Source organism: Aureobasidium melanogenum, assembly GCF_000721775.1.
Source record: "Aureobasidium melanogenum CBS 110374 unplaced genomic scaffold scaffold_51, whole genome shotgun sequence".
NCBI classification, from domain to species: Eukaryota; Fungi; Ascomycota; class Dothideomycetes; order Dothideales; family Saccotheciaceae; genus Aureobasidium; species Aureobasidium melanogenum.
In genome coordinates, this window is record NW_024470103.1 from 26,257 (window position 1) to 42,737 (window position 16,481).

General features: G+C 49.6%; 6 protein-coding genes across 6 annotated transcripts; 3 read left to right on the forward strand and 3 right to left on the reverse strand.

The window, feature by feature from the left end:
- Positions 1-183: 183 nt before the first annotated feature.
- M437DRAFT_70584 (uncharacterized protein) lies at positions 184-1,546 on the reverse strand (the record flags this gene model as incomplete). The annotated part of the gene is made up of 3 exons (XM_041025500.1): positions 184-300; positions 543-913; positions 967-1,546. The coding sequence occupies 3 exons, from the start codon at positions 1,544-1,546 to the stop codon at positions 184-186; spliced, it is 1,068 nt and encodes a 355-aa protein (XP_040874743.1).
- A 521-nt stretch (positions 1,547-2,067) lies between these two features.
- Positions 2,068-3,720, reverse strand: M437DRAFT_70585 (prolyl oligopeptidase-like protein; the record flags this gene model as incomplete). The annotated part of the gene is made up of 2 exons (XM_041025501.1): positions 2,068-2,733; positions 2,779-3,720. The coding sequence occupies 2 exons, from the start codon at positions 3,718-3,720 to the stop codon at positions 2,068-2,070; spliced, it is 1,608 nt and encodes a 535-aa protein (XP_040874744.1).
- Positions 3,721-4,719: 999 nt separating this feature from the next.
- On the reverse strand, positions 4,720-7,932 carry M437DRAFT_61057 (heavy metal translocatin; the record flags this gene model as incomplete). The annotated part of the gene is made up of 3 exons (XM_041023862.1): positions 4,720-7,307; positions 7,374-7,724; positions 7,809-7,932. 3 exons carry the CDS (start codon positions 7,930-7,932, stop codon positions 4,720-4,722), a joined length of 3,063 nt encoding a protein of 1,020 aa, XP_040874745.1.
- Positions 7,933-9,013: 1,081 nt separating this feature from the next.
- M437DRAFT_61041 (zinc transporter 1) lies at positions 9,014-10,601 on the forward strand (the record flags this gene model as incomplete). The annotated part of the gene is made up of 8 exons (XM_041023859.1): positions 9,014-9,095; positions 9,164-9,213; positions 9,275-9,319; positions 9,392-9,539; positions 9,594-9,674; positions 9,726-10,112; positions 10,168-10,247; positions 10,308-10,601. 8 exons carry the CDS (start codon positions 9,014-9,016, stop codon positions 10,599-10,601), a joined length of 1,167 nt encoding a protein of 388 aa, XP_040874746.1.
- Positions 10,602-12,972: 2,371 nt separating this feature from the next.
- M437DRAFT_61035 (uncharacterized protein) lies at positions 12,973-13,754 on the forward strand (the record flags this gene model as incomplete). Its single annotated transcript, XM_041023857.1, has 2 exons — positions 12,973-13,060; positions 13,108-13,754. The coding sequence occupies 2 exons, from the start codon at positions 12,973-12,975 to the stop codon at positions 13,752-13,754; spliced, it is 735 nt and encodes a 244-aa protein (XP_040874747.1).
- Positions 13,755-13,924: 170 nt separating this feature from the next.
- On the forward strand, positions 13,925-14,912 carry M437DRAFT_89233 (uncharacterized protein; the record flags this gene model as incomplete). Its single annotated transcript, XM_041028997.1, has 3 exons — positions 13,925-14,134; positions 14,184-14,608; positions 14,801-14,912. 3 exons carry the CDS (start codon positions 13,925-13,927, stop codon positions 14,910-14,912), a joined length of 747 nt encoding a protein of 248 aa, XP_040874748.1.
- Between the last annotated feature and the right edge of the window lie 1,569 nt (positions 14,913-16,481).

A 16,481-nucleotide genomic window follows, 5' to 3' on the forward strand; every position in this document is an offset into this window, starting at 1 on the left:
CTACCACAATAAAGCTAGAGAAATCTGCACGCATGAGTCTGTACGAGATAATCTTTTGTTCCCTTTCAAGTTACGATCCCGTCTGACTTTGCACTCAACATTACTGGATGCCAGACTACGATCTGTATCCTATTCATCCTGTACGAAAGCGCAACAAAATCGAACATCACCAACGCTGCTGGCTTATGTTGGCTCGGGCCCCCCACGACGTTGAATCATGGCCTGCACAAGCTCCAAGACTTCCCGGCCATCCAACCCCGTATCAACACCTTGTGACAGGTCATCCTTGCCAAGAGATTGCTGGAGCAGAATCAGCTGAAGATGGCTTGAGTCTTTGAGTTACGCTTCTTCGTGGCTTGGAGGAGGATGGTCAGGCTCTGGCCAATAGCAATTGTGTGTTCTGTCGGCTTTTTGCAACCTCGTGTTTCGCTACGAGGGTGCAGACTAGCTGCGAAATACACCCGCTATCGCACACAATCTTAGACTCCTGTCGGTGTCGACTGTCTGCTGTTTCACTCCGAGTCTTTGGCCATGCTTCTCACGAGCTCATCCAGGCGCTTCAGTGCTTCTGACGTTCGAGTCCACTCCAGAAACTTCAGCTCAGGCATGATCGCTCTGACTGCTTGTTGCTGGGTCTGATCGCTATTGTTTGGCACATTGCTAAGCTCTTTCTCCGCATCCCACAAGACACGATGAATGGACATGCCCTGATCCGCATCAACATCCTCTTTTTCTGCCACGAGCAAGATCATTCTGTGCACTGCCTTATTGACTTGACAGATCCGTGGAAACAGGCTCCTGATCTCGGACCATGGATCGTCGAAGCGCTCAACATTTGCTGGTTGAACGAACCGACGCTCATCCTGCGGGAGTCTTGCCCACCCTGGCTCCAGTATCGATATGAAGCGAAGCGCTAGTAATCTTAGCCATGCATGTCTGAGTCGTTGCGAGATGCGGTATACTCACGTCTGGATACAATGCTGAACCACGCATATACACTGGTGTGAGAATCAGTATCCTTTGGCTCTCGGGGATCCCGGGAAAAGTATCGCTTGTTGGTATACGGACTCTCGCTGCCAAACTTTTCCTGTTCTGCTTCCTTGTACTCAATCCAACTGATGTTTCCCACGTCCAAATTTGCGCCCATAAGATTTGCCTCGTCGATAGCACACCGACTCACGCCAACGACGGACTCGCCGTCTGAACCCTGTGCTTTGAGATACACCACCAGGACACTCTCAGATGATTCCTGCTCGAGAGCAACGAAGAAGTCTGGATGTATCGTCTTGTCGCCATCTCTGACACGTACGTGGTGGTCAAAGGCTTCTCGTAGTGTTCTTCCCTGAAAATGATTGGCAACGTGGCAAGCATCGGGTGCAAAATCGTCTTGGTGAAGTCTCTCTAGAAGGTCGTCCGACTCTCTTTGAGTAAGTTCTATCAAAGGATAAACTTGGTACCTGACTCCCCTCTTTGGTCCGATCAAGGTATATCTTGGCTTGGGAGCTCGAAGTGGTAAAGTGTTTTCATATTCCGTGGATATAGTCATATTTGGTTATCATGCCGAACAGTAAGGAATAAGTTCTCAGGTTGGTCTTGCTACTTGTTCGCGCTGGGAGCAAACGAAACAATCCTCTTCGTACATATGTCGTAGGCCAAGCAAAAGCGAGCCTCTTGGATCCTTGGCGACATTATGTATGTTCCGAAGAGGTTGCTTCCGGTTGATCAGTGGGTTCAAAGATTTGTCTGGCTTACAGAAAAGGCTTTGATGGACGTAGTCTCCCAAAAATTATTCAGAAACAAGTGCTGACAACAATACCTTGTTATGGACTGTTATCTCCACGGTGTCTTTTCCCACGATTAGATGGATGCAATCAAAAACATCGGTGTCTCGCAACTAGTATGGTTTGAAGATTGGCATGGTCTCACGTTGACCTATAATAGATGCCTATCCACAAATGTTGATGCATATGGACTGAGGTTGTAGTCTGTCACTTCCACGAAGCATAGAAATATCGTACAACTACCCTATGCATATATCATGCGAACAGCGGACGACCATGGCGAACTCTACCATTCGACATTCATCGAGAAGAAGTCCTGGAGAACAGGAAGCTTTTCAATTTTGTCGACAATCTGGCCAGCACCAACCGCATCACCAAGCCACATGACAGTATTGTTCTTGTTAGCACTGCTGGCTGGGAACTCAGCAAGACCGTGTCCATTTGGATTACCAGTCTTGATAAAGTTGGCCCAGTAATTGCCCATGATCTTTTGCAGCTCGTAGTCATACGCAGTCCAGGTGTAATTGTAGTATGTAGGAAGGTTTCCAAAAGTGTACCAAAGCTCCGAGCCGTGATAAGCGCCAGAAGTCTGGTTCGGAGGCGAGTGGTTCCAGAAGTAAGTGAAAACGTCATTTGCTGCACCACCCGAGTGCCAGTCTTTGGCCCAGTGCCAAGTGGTGTAGCGGTTAACGTCGTTACCAAAAGCAGCATTCTGAAGAGTGGCTTCCGTCTCAGTCGCGGCAGGGTAGCAATCAAAGAAATCGTCCGACTTGTTGCCGAAGATGGCGCCATAGCCTGCCTTGTAAGTGGTGATGTTCATGTTAGAAGAGCTGGTCTCATTCAAGTTGTCTCCAGTCATGATAGGGATGTTGCCGTGTGAGTTGGTACGCAGAGACTCGCCATAGCCGACGGGAAGAACATAACCATCGACAACAGGACGCCAAAGTGGAGGCTCGGACACAAGACCAATAGCGGTAACATTGTCTTCTCATCAGACGGTGCCGTCGAGGATGGTGTCCATGCTGTTGTCGTACAAAAGGAGATCTCCAACAGAAACATTACGCAGCTCAGCAATTGAAGTTACATTCATCTCGGAGAGAAAGGTTTCACCCTGCTCCAAGGCTTTCTGCATCCAGCGATGGCTAGTGGCGAGTCCATAAGTTTCAGGATCGTGAGGATCACGAGCACCACTTTCAGCAATACATCCGACGATCTTGTGGCTGGAAAGAGGACTGTACATCATGATCAGAGCACTCGCTGAGCCAGCGGATTGCCCACCAACCGTGATGTGGTCTGGATCACCGCCAAAAGCAGCAACTTCACTGCGAATGAAATCGAGGGCGCGCTGCTGATCCATGATACCGTAGTTGCCAGTGGAGTTGTGCTTGGATTCAGCTTGCAGCTCGGGATGAGCCAGGAAGCCAAAAGGACCCATACGGTAGTTGAAGGTAACAACAATCATGTCTTTGGCAGCCAGGTGGGAACCATCATAGGTGGGTACACTGCCTGCACCACCCTCGAAACGTCCGCCGTAGATCCAGAAGAAGACAGGCAGCTTCGACTTCGGGGTAGCATTCTTGGGAGCCCAGATGTTCATGAAGAGACAGTCTTCTGATATGTCTTCACTACCGGAGGAGAAAAGGCCAAGGGATGAGTATGACTGAGCGCAGTCCGCCCCAAAAGTGGTAGCGTTACGAACACCGGACCACTTAGCGGGAGATGTTGGGGCCGTCCAGCGGCGCTGTCCAACAGGAGCATCGGCGAACGGGATACCCTTGTAGGCTACGACGTTGCTTTCGAGGTCGGAGATGGCACCTTGCAAAGTGCCGTATGAAGTGGTGACCTGCAAGGCTTTTTCTGAATGAGAAGGACGGAGAGCAGCGCTCATCACGGCAGGTGCAGCCGCAAGGCTCGCGAGAATGATCGGAAGGCTAATCATTGAGTAGATGTCGTGTCTGGAAGGGCCAATAGTAAGGCCGACTGATGAGGGACGAACTGTCGAAGTACCGGAACAACGATTGCTCTTATAGTCTCGCAGCGCAACAAGCCTTTGCGATGGCCAAGCTTCATAGATGGAACTGGTCGATTCAGTTGTTTGGTATAAGAGTCAATGCTTGACGCGTCTCCTTGTCCCGTATGGATCCCAGGTCGACGATGGGGCCAATTTCTGGTGCTTGCCGTACACTTAGTCTCAAGTATGTGATTACAGACTGTCGCGGCATATAGGGCATAAGCATCTGCACGTACCAATGCTTGGACACGGCTGAGGCGGTTGGGCCAAGACTTTCTGTCGGAATGAAGACTATTGGCCTCTTCGCCTATCTTGCTTCTGTGCTCACATAAATCGATCACTGAAATCGATCATGTCCTACTCTTCTAGAAGCGATCATGGTAAGCGAGCACCTGGGTAATGCGTGGTTTGTGCTGCGCGAAAGACTTTGTTGCAGCTTAGATCACCGATTTCGCCTTCCTGTGTCCTGCCCGAGTTTCAGTTTTTATAGCTTGCACGAATGCAGTTCTCAAGCGCCCGTGGGCTGCACAAAGTAACATCTTCCAGTTTTCACTCACAATTCTTTTCATACAACCGCCATCACTCTAGTCATGATCATGCTGTCTCAACGCTATCGATTTGGTATCTTTGTCCTGTTCTGGAGCCTTTGTGATGCATGTGTCTGCAAATCAGCTCATTCCGTTATTCCATGTTGGAATCAAGTTGATTGCAGAAACGAGCAGACCTTCAATATCCGACACCTTATTGTGATTGTGCTTATGATTGTGGTCAACTGCTGCTCCTCGTCTGGAAGCAAGTGGCGCCGGAGCTGCAGATTGTCATCTTGTTTCAATGGATCTAAGCTGTCCTGCAGGTGTCTTCTTTGGTGGAGGGCAGAACAACTGGGACCACATCCTACCAGGCTCATACTTGTGGCCGCATCAGGGATCAAAATCTCGACCAACGCAGTAGCATAGCCACGACAATTACAGGCAGAACACTGACTAATTCACCTAAACCGGCGAACTCAGGCGGGATTCTTGCATTGACAAACGCACCAGCAGCCAGTAAGACGGCAAAGAGGTTGTAGACAAAACTCCAGCCGAAGTTGAAGAAGATTCTTCGAATTGACTTCTTGCTGATATCGATGGCGGTCAGTATACCTCCAAGATCTGGGCGCATGAGGACAACATCAGCGGCTGATTGGGCAACATCAGTGCCGCCTTCATTCATGTGAACACCAATGGAGGCCTGGGCCAAGGCAACTGCGTCGTTAGTTCCATCACCGCAGAACAAAACAACAGGCTTTTTGCCTCTCTTATTCTTAGGCGTGGTAGAATCCTGTGAAATTTGACCTTTGAGAATGTTCTCAATATACACTTGCTTATCTTTCGGGGTGCAGCGAGAGCGGATATTTGCTTCATCAACGCCCATTTGGGCTGCAACGGCGCGCACAGCACCGTCATCATCACCCGAGATGATATGAACTGAAATACAGCGGTCAAGTAGAGTCCTCACCGTAGCGAGAGCGTCAGGTCTGATTGAGTCTCTGAGGCCAAAGACCGCGGCCAATGAACCGTCGACAGTGAAGCAAAAAGCTGTACAACCAGATTCGATGACCGATTGCACAACCGAATCAGAGGCGAGGCCAAGCCAACGTGAATTACCTGCTCGAAGTGTCGATCCGTTATCTCTTGCTTTGCCTTCGATGCCCTTTCCTATTAGGGTATTCGAATCGACGACCTCGGAAGCTTCCACACCCTGTGCTTGGAGGTGTCGAGTCACACCAGTAGAGACAGGATGCTTCGTATCACCTAGGAGACCCAAGACTTGCGACTTGATCACGGCCTGGTCACCGCCGTCTCTATACCATTCTCGAACGACATTCATCTTGCCTTCAGTAATTGTACCGGTCTTGTCCAGAATGACATGCGAAGTTTTATAGGCCAACTCAATGCACGTTGCCGACTTGAATATCACACCTCGCTTGGCAGCAACACCACTAGCAATGACGATGACCATCGGAACTGCAAGCCCGATAGCGCAGGGACAAGAGACGACGAGAACAGTGATAGCGTAGGTGATTGCTTGAATCGCAGCCTGGCTTCCAGACTGTCCTCGAACTCTAATACCAATCGCAATCCAGATGCAAAAGGTGATTATCGTTATAAGGATGATTCCCGGTACGAAAGAGCTCGCGACGCGATCGGCGGTTGCCTGAATCTTTGGCTTCGAAAATTTCGCTTTGTCAACCATGGTGGCGATGTTGCTAATTGTGTTATCACCAGGGAGTCGTGTCAATCTGACGTGTAGAACGCCAGAACCATTGACCGATCCTGCGATGACTGAAGAGCCCTTGTGTTTTTCGATCATTTCAGATTCTCCAGTGATCATTGACTCGTCAACCTCAGACGAACCAGAGGCGACTATGCCGTCAGTTGGAATCCGAGAATCAGGAAAGACTTTGAAGCTGTCTCCATACTGCAGCAGACGAGCATCAATCTCAACTTCACCATCCTGGCTTAACAGATGTGCCGTCGGGATCTGAAGGGAACGAATAGATATGGACTCTACAGCCTTTTGACGGGCCAGGGCACTCAACCAACGGCCCACCATAATGAGTGTGACCAGAAGAGTGCTCGTCTCGAAGAACTCGCCTGTTGAGAGGGGCCGGCCCAAGGCCATATATGCGAACGAGACGACAGAGAAGATGTAAGCAGCGCTCGTGCTCAAGACAATCAACAGATCCATTTCTATCACACGAGAGAAGACGAGTGACTTGAGGGCTTCTGGGTAGAAAGGACCGGCAATCACGAATTGAACCAAAGTCGCTAGGGCAAGAGATGCCGATCCATATGCGATGTGATGCTCTGGGAGTGGAGCCCAGGCCATGACCAGAACAGGAATGGTGAGGCACGCAGAAAGTAAGGTCATCAAGCCCACGTGACGGACGTGTTTTTTGTCAGACGTTAAATCATTGCGCATAGGGGCGAGTTGAACCGTGGCATGATCCCAGACGTGTTCGATAAAATCCCTGGATCCAATAACGTTGGCGTCGAAAGTGACTTTGACAATCTTCTTGTCTACGACCCTCATATCCAAGATTCCGTCTGGCCAGGTTTGGTTAATGAAAGCGGTAGGGTCGCTAGAAGGAATGACATCAAGACTTGAGCCTTTGTCTATGATTCTTTCACACTTGAACTCAGTTGTTCGCTCAAGATGCTGTATAACCTCATCCACAGAAGCAGTGCCGTTTACGTCGAATTCGGCGCGGGACAAGACCAGACTAGTTTTCAGATTTGAAACCAGAGGATGAGTGCTGAGAGTTCGAACGAGCTTCGCTTCACATCCAGTACACGTCATTCCGGAGACGCCAAGGACGACGTGCTCCCGTTCGTCGCTGTCAAGGCCTTTCTCCAAATGCGAAGGAGATAAATGGACTGCTTTCGGATCAGAGCCGGTGTCTTGTTTCTCAACACAGCAAGAAGTAGTACAGGACCCTGGTGATGAAGCAAGTTGAGACTTGCCTGCAGTACCTTGGCTACCACAACATTTGTTCTGAGAGTCGGTTTTGCACTTTGTAACATCACAACCGCCTGTACGGGTGCCAGAGGCATCTTTACTCTCACAGCATTTGTCCTCAGGATCGGCTTTGCGCTTCGTGACGGCGCAGTCGCCTGCCCGGGGACCGGAGCCGACGCAGCACGAGTCAATGGAGGTAGGTCGGGGCTGGCGGGTTTTGTTCTTAGACGCATTGCGAGTGCTCAAATTGGAGGTGCGACGGCCAGGGGTACAGCAGGACTCTTTTCCAAGACTGAGCAGGGTACGACATATACAACCGATAGCTTCGAGCTTGTCGGCATACATGCTGCGTGCTTTGAGCTTGTGGTCTGCGCATGCGTTGCCACCCTTGCCGCCGTGACAGCTAGGGCTTTCGTTGAGATCAAGGGAAGCTTGAATGACAATGTCAGATAACTGCACAGAATCTGAAGGATGGTGGTTCAGCAGACCATTAGACGCAGTGGAAGTAGATTCACGTCGTAGACACTCGCGGAGCGCGACACGCTCAAGGCAAGTCTGGTCACAGCAGTCTTGGCCCTCGCAGCAAGTGAGCGTGCATGATTTGTCCAAGCGGTCGTTACAACCAGAGTCGGAGGTCATGATAGTAAGTGTGTTCACATAGAGATTTTGGCAGTTCCTTGGGGTGACTATGGAGGGTACGAGTAGATGTGTTGTAGAAGTGATGCTGCTACCAGTATGGCGCAATCGGGGTGGGAGTGCGACTTGACTCGCCAAGCTTACGTAAACGAACACATCGCCTCGGTACCTATTTCAGGGAAGGCTAGCACGTCCTTGATCGGCCCGCCCCACCTGAGCTACAGCCCATCAGGATTCGGGGACGTGTCACCAAGGTCGAAATAGGCTTGCACGATTATCAGATAACTCCGCAGCATAGAACCGCACCGGAGACACAAACGAGGAGATGTCTGCGGGGAGTCAGCGGCGCATGCACCGCTTTGAAAATTGCATAATGACCTCGCGACCCTATCAGAATGGCGGCGATTCTAAAAGCGCCCAATCTCACAGATTCGTTCTCTCGGCAGTCGCGCGCTTGTGAGAACGATGCATGTATCTTCCTCTTGTCTTGGTCGAGTGTCGTGATGGTGGCGGAGGGCAAGGGAGCGACAAAGAATGGCGGTATTCGTATCGCTGCTATTGTAACTCAAAGTCCAAGGGACACGTCTTGGGTTCCCCTCCTTGGTCAAACTCATGGTACCAAGTCGTCATTGTGGTTGCGTGGCCAAGGCGTGATGGATTAACAACTGCGTATCAGAAGCGGCGTGAACGGTGAAGCTCGAGATATAGGCGCTCTCGAATTCTCCAAGCGCCGAATCGGGAATAGCGGTCTTGGATCCTTGTTTTTCTCATCACTGAAGCGTTCAAACCAGAAGACCACAGTGACATGCTCTGCAACGAGAGCTCGTGCCAGCTGTGCCTTCCATGACGTACCTAGGCAGAAACGAACACATGGAGGAGATTCTTTTTAGCCTGCACAATTTGTGCCTCTTAGCACAAGGCAGATCGTACGAGGCTGGGGTGATGCCGCGCTGTGTTAGATCTGTGTATTACCATGGCATTTATTACTAAGCATCGATGTTGTCTTGCTCGACAACCTGATTCGGATTCCCCATCAAGTTTATTTACTATCATCGCAGACGATTATTGAGATTCGTCTCAGATCATGGCACGATCCCTTACTAAAGCTCAGAAGCTATCGCTCATAATTGCCATCTCTTTCTCCTTCTTCTTGGCCGAAATTGCTAGTAAGCGCCATTGTTGCCTGGAGCTTTTTAATGCCTACGGCTTAGGATTGAACTGAGTTTTCTTCAAGTCGGTTTCTACACACGCTCGCTCGCGCTAGTTGCTGATGCCTTCCACTATGTATATCACACTCAGGATCTGTATGCACTGCCTCAAAATGACTTAGCTGACAACCTTGTAGCTCAATGACCTAGTTGGATTCGTGGTCCAGCTGGTCGCATTCAAGGTGAGAGCTGTTTTGCCATTATCCGATTGCACAACCCGACACTTGCACAGGTGCTAAATGATTCATCTGCAGGCTTCGGAACGTGACAAGGCGCCGCCTTCTTTGTCTTTTGGTTGGCAGCGAGCCAATCTGTTAGGTGGCTTCTTCAATGGTGTCTTCCTGCTAGCACTCGGAGTCAGCATTTTTCTACAGGCTATCGAGCGTTTCATCGCTATTCAAGGTACATCATCCGTTGCACTTCATATGTATCTGTATCTAACTGGTAGCAATTCAGAAATCAGTAACCCACGACTTGTGCTCATTATCGGGTGCATTGGCTTTGCACTAAACGTGCTTAGCGTTACCATCCTCCATGGTTTGTAGCACACAATACACTATCAGTGCACCGAGGCTAATGAGTCCATAGAGCACGATCATGGCGACGAGCAACCCACAGAAACTAGCCCTCTTGTAGACACAAGCGATCCACAATCCCGAACGGCCGAGGCAAGCTCCGCATACCCAGGCTCTGAATATGCCAGAGTGGGCGCTAACATCATGCTCCATGATCAGATGAATCGCCCGCATGAAGATCACCGCCATGTCGTTTCACCAAACAATAACAAGAGCAAGGAACACGATTTGGGGCTTATGGGTATCTTGATTCACGTTGCTGGAGATGCCGCCAACAATCTGGGCGTCATTCTCGCAGGAGCCATCATCTGGAAAACTACATCTCCAGGGCGTTTCTATGTCGACCCGGCAGTCAGTATGGCTATTTCGTTCATGATATTCGGTTCGGCTGTGCCATTTGGTCAGTTTCACCATAGGCAGTCATCTATACGAATCGCGCTGACCCAAGCTACCAGTCAAAAAGAGTGGCTTGATTCTGCTACAAAGTGTGCCCTCCGGGGTCAGCCCAGTTGACGTTACGCACGATATGGAGAAGGTGCGTGTGTCTCTTGGCCGATTTGCCAAATGCATGTCAAATTGAACTTGTTATAAACAGATTTCTGGAGTCCAGGCTGTGCACGAATTGCACATCTGGCGTCTCAATCAGCAAAAGTCTATTGCGTCTGCTCACATTGTCATAGACCACTCGACTGACTTCATGGCCGTTGCAAATACCATCAATGAGTGTCTACACGCTTACGGCATCCATTCCGCCACGCTGCAACCTGAAGTTATCCCTAATCCTTCTACTAGGGAAGACCTTAGTAGTCCCACATTGGCGAGCGCTGTCTCGTGCTTGTTAGGATGTCAGAGCTCAACAAATTGTCTGCAAGTTGGTTGTTGTGGATAGGGGTACAGGTCAGAACAGGGTTGCTCTAGTAGATTACTGATTAGTTATTCCTATAAAAGCTATATATATCTATAAATTAGCTTGTTCTATCATTTTATATCAGAATTAAGTTAATCTAGAAGTAAGTAGTGCCGAAGCTACAGATTATCGTCTTATTCTAATAATACTAAGCTATTCTAAGGATATCTTCTTTGCTAGAGGGCAGAACAACTAGGACCATATCCTAAGCATGGAAATACGGTCTTGCTACAGTCGGCGGAACTGTTTCTCATACTGGTGTGGGCGGTCTTACCCTTGGTGGAGGTTACGGTGTTCTGTCTGGCAAGCATGGCCTCACAATCGACAACTGGGTTGGTGCGACCATCGTGCTTCCTAGCGGCGATATTGTCAAGTGTGGTATACATGACGAAGACCCTGACCTGTTCTGGGCATTGCGTGGAGCTGGCCAAAATTTTGGTGTGATCATTGAATTTGTCCTGGAACTCCATCCTCAATCCGACTTGTACATGGGCACAATGATTTATCCAGCGATACCAGAAGTCATCGACTGTGTGGTGACCGCCACGAATAACCTCTACGAGTTCAAAGAGAAGACACCCTCTGGTATGCAGACAAAAATCAAGGGCGGACAAACTCAGTCATCGGTTTTGCTCGACCAGCAGAGGCTGGAGGAGCAGTACTCATGTTGGTTGTCATGCAGGTGCTCGCCGACAATCAAGCAGAAGCTGAGCAAATAATCTCCGAGTATCTCGATATCGGTCCCATTATGAATACCATGAAGATGGGGCCATATCCGGACGTCAATATTCTGATACCCGCACCTCACGGCTTTAGATGCAACATCAAGAGTCCCGTCTTCATGCCGCCATTGAGAACTGCTTTCGCCCTCGACGCCTTGAGCCGGTACAAAGAATTCATGGACTCATGCCCAGATGCTGCAAAGACAATTCTCGCATGGGAGTGGACCGATCCGAGCAAAATCATTGCATCTGACGCTAGATGTTTCGCGAATCGAGGCAAGCATCTCAACACTCTCATAATGCCCGTATGGACCAAGCCTGAAAACGACAAGTTGTGTCGAGACTGGGCTCGTGAATTGAGCGAGCACTTCAAAACTGAGTTGAATCGCAAGCACCTTGAGACAAGCGACGGCATCGAGGGTGGCGTAAGTCTGAGGGGCAACAAGGGTGCGGTGCTGATGTACGGCAACTACGATCAGACCGATGAGCGTAGCAAAGACGTCTTCGGTGTCAATTACGAGAGATTACAAAGGATCAAAGGAAGATACGACCCGACAAACAAGTTCAACAAGCTCTTTGCTATCAAGCCAGTAGTAGAACAATTTTAAGTAGAGAAAGACGACACAGGCTCGCGATCAATTCGAGGAGAATTTATGCCTCTATCTCGGTGTCAGTGCCGCGTGTTGATCTTTATCGGCGAGATGCAGCCTCAATCTCGGCAAACAGGCATCGATTTTGGGCGTCCGTGTCTTTTGTATCTGGTCTCATTGATCGTAGGTCTACTGCAAAGAGCACACTCGCTAGTGAGCGCGTTGTTTACTCAGCATGCGCTGTCGTACTATATCACGGCTGATAGTAGGAGGATTTGATCTGTGTTGTGGAAAGGAGGTCATTGAAGGGTCATGGATGGAAGAAGAGAAGCGCACGTCAAGATCTCGATGCTCAGTCGATATTTCAAGGTGGCACAGGTAATTCGCGCAACTATGTAACGCCAATATAGAGCAGCGTCAAAGAACGATGCGATCAGATGGCGAGGGCGTCAACATAGCAAGCAGAAACAAGCAAATCATGACAGCAAGCGATATTGAGTGGTTAGAACATAAACCCTTCTGGTAAGGACACTGATTGTCAAACACAGCATCAACCGTTTATGGTATAGCAGAGTTGTTTCTGAGATAGCTGAGATATCACGTGCAGCGGGAGTTATACCGTAAGCAGCTTGATGTCCTGTCGAGCGGCAGCTTGCCGCAGATTGGCGCGTTGCTGTTGGTCAAAGGCACAAGAGCGGCTGATCCGACATCGAAGTCTCAGCTCCGGCATAGGCATAAAGGCTGAAGAGCAGGCTTGCTCCTGCATGAACCTACGCGCTGAGGTGGAGAGCCGAGGCATATGCCCCTGACTCTCGAAATTATTTTAGAAGTCTTCCCTGAAACATCAAGTTTCTCTCGAACCCCCAACGTTCATTTCTCTCGAACCCCCAGCGTTCATTTGATATTAGTTTCGCTATGGAGCCTGTAGGCTTTAGCGTCGGTGCGGTCGGTGTGGCTACTAGCTCTGTAGACACACTTAGTAGGGAGCTACAGAAACATGGAGAAAAGCGATCGGACAAAGACGACATCATCATCGCCTTGATGGGTGAGACTGGGTCTGGAAAGTCCAGCTTCATCAAAAGAATTACGGGCTCGGATACTGTGAAGATTGGACATGGCTTAAACTCAGGTCCGCTTGTATTATCAGAACGCAGAAACGTTACTGACACCGAACAGAAACTCAGAACGTGGAAGCCTACTCTGTATCGAAAGACGAACGTGTGATCACCCTCATTGATACGCCAGGCTTTGACGATACGAACCGTAATGACGTTGATGTGCTGTGTGAGGTCTCTACTTGGCTGACGGAGTCTTACAAATCAAAGCGATTGCTTTCTGGCATCATCTATCTGCATCCGATTACTTCAGTTAGAATGGGTGGTTCGTCACGGAAGAGCCTTGAGGTGTTTGCCAAACTCGTTGAACCCGATGCCTCCCACAACATAGTGCTTGTCACGAGCAAGTGGGATCAACTGCAAGACCCAGCTGAAGGCGTGCACAGGGAGAAAGAGTTTTGCCACGAATGGTGGAAAGCTTCGATCGAGCAGGGCAGCATCGTGAGCAGATCATATGGAGATAGGCAGTCAGCATTGACTATCGTTAAGCACATTGCCTTCGGCCGAAGCACTAACGACATAGTGAACGTCCCTTTGGCCCTCCAAAAGCAAATGGTTGACGAACACAAATCGCTGGGAGAAACATCTGCGGGACAGGTCCTTCTTCGTATGATCGACCAACTGAAAGAAGACCATGACAGACAGCTCATGGAGCTAAAACATGAGCACGACCTGGACAAAGCTCAGGCGAAAGCAGACTTGCGCTAATGCAAGCAGAAATTGACCGCTTACGCAAGGAGTAGTTTGCACTCCGTAACGAACAATTCAAACTCAGCAATCACTCGACCATCGGCGGACAGGACAACGAAGTGTTTATTCAATACCTGAAGCCTCAAATCAATGTGCAGATAGGAGTGGGCGAATTCTTGGAAGCTGATATGCCTCCGCCGTACTCGCCTCCAGACCCTTCTCAGATGAGTACACGTCCAGTCCCTTCTCGGATGAGTGCTATTATGGTCGGTGTCACAGACACTATTACCTTGTCATTTAATCCTGTTGTTGAGTCATACCGATTCTTGAAACCAGTCGTTGGTAAACTTTTTCGACCTCGACTCCAGGAGGGCTATAGCCGGATCGAATGGAAATGTGTAAGTGGAAATCCGAAACTTGATACCGCGGAGGGTTGACCACGATCAGAGCTGTGGCGATAAATTGTACGGTGACTATCTCGAGCGAAACCCAGGATCCTTGCGATCTCTTGCAGCCGAGCTGGGTGGTCGCATAATTAGTGGCCCGGCTCTCAATCAGGCGCCTGCCAATGCACCAATTCCATCGCCGCAGACCCCTGCAGCAGTTTACCTGAAAGGTGCTCCTGGTGGGCCATCACCGAGCGGCTCAATTGGAGGCCCTGCGAACATCCCAAAAGATGGACAGGGCCCTACAGCCACGGGTGGACAGAAAGCGTTTGTAGTGCACCAGCACGGCACAGGACCGAAGTGGTTGGAGTTGTGTATACCTTCCACCACAGGCATCTCTTCACTTGTCGAGATTGACACCTCTGGAAATTGTACGGACAAAATGCTTTTCGATGCTATCAGAGCCCAGTACCGCGAGAACAAGCGGTCTGCTCGATGGCTTGGTCGGTTTGCTTACCGAGTGATGAATGGAGGTGGCTCAGTTATGGTGCGTGTCCGCTGCAAAGTCCTTATGCAGTCCACTTGGCCCCATGTATCGAGTCTTAATCGCGGATGATGTTTTTGAGTGAAGTTTGTGATCAACAAGCGAAGAACTACGGGAAGCTTACCAACTGTCAGTATCTTGGAACGGCGTATGCGCAGTGAAGAAGAGGCAACGCAGTATCACTACAGCTTCGACCCCATTCCAATGGATAAGCAACCTATTGATCCTGGCACATTCCGCCATTAATTGAAGCATGCGCACTCACCAAATACATCACAAGCATTCATCAAACGGTTCCCACAACTCAACGATGTCTCGCTGTCTTTCCATGGGGCAGAGGATGGTTATGGCTGGGGAATCGAAATTACAGAAGAGCGGAATCCGTTATTGTTCGCTGTATGCAACATAATGTCCCTTCTTTTGAGTGGCGTAGTCGCGGTCATCTATGCTCGATATATGAAGGATAATGCGACCGGTGTTGCCATTGGTGCATGGCTGACAGCTGTTCAAGGAATTGCTGTAACGGCAGTGCTCTGGGATTGGACGAGCTGAGAGAGTAGTTGTCCTGGCATTGTGTTCCACGTCTGCAAAATATAGCAGAGCGGTTTGGGGTTTCGGTCCTGGGAAAAATGAGAGTTTCTTTATTCTGCCAACGACTGATAATTGTGATTCAGTCAAACACCTTTTACTGCCTGACATGATTGACTCAGCGAGTGCCAAAATGCTATGCCTATGCGCCAGGAAGTGGAGCGCAAGTTCCCAGCACAGCATGCCAAATGATCAATGCAGGGAGGTGAAGTCAGACACTTGTGTCCGTTGCCAAATCATTCCGTCATTCTGCGAATCTGGTCGGATTATCGTTGTGCGTCGTTTACAATCTGGATCGAGTTGCTTATCGTCTGCTTTACTTGTCCTTTGTTATCTGCAAAATCTCGACTGTGAGTATTGCCTGTTGCAGACTGAAGATCCTCTGGCAGTACAAGACCAGTGTTCAACCGATTCGGACACGCCGGACCGCCAAGAGATAAGAGGCTTCGTAGAATGTCGCAGATAAGGTGTGAAGATAAGGACGAGCAGGCGGCAAAACATCTTATCTCCCCACAAACACAAAGTTCTGTCAAACAGCATCGTAACTATGTAGAAGCCCCACGACCAAGAACAAATTCTTGAGGGGATATTTGAAGAGAGTCAGAAGAATAGTGACTCTGAGCGGTCGTCGCTTTCGAAAGGGCATTGATTATATCGCTAAACAGCACAAACCCTGCTGCGTGGAGAAGGTCGAGGTCTAGCCTTGTCAGCAGCATTCAAGGACTGGAGTCAATCGCAAAGACGAGGATCTTCGAGTTCCAGACTTCAAGGATGGGACTTTTTCGTGGAACAAGATAGCGACGCAGGCTGGTGCAAGGATAGGTTGGCTGACCGCGGAATCATGATGCCTATATAGGCAAAGAACAAGACAATCAGCGAAGCTTTCTGCAAGAGAAGTTCTAGACGGCCTTGCAGTCGGAGCGAAAAAAAGGTACAGTGCACGGACAGAAGTTTCGCAAACCACTCAACGCGCTCCACGTCGTCAAATCTCACCCTTCTTTTCTGCATTAACATAACAACATGGCGCCAACCATTGAACGTTCGCAACCAAGCGGATCTCGCGCACGAGGCCCTAATCTTACCCCATACGAGCGTGGTCGGATTGTACAAGCGTACGAGGACGGCCGTACGCTTGAGTCGATCGCCGATCAGTTTCACCGCGCTCCGTCTACCATCTCTCGTACAGTCCGCGGCGCCTCAACCCACAACGAAGGCACTGAATTACCT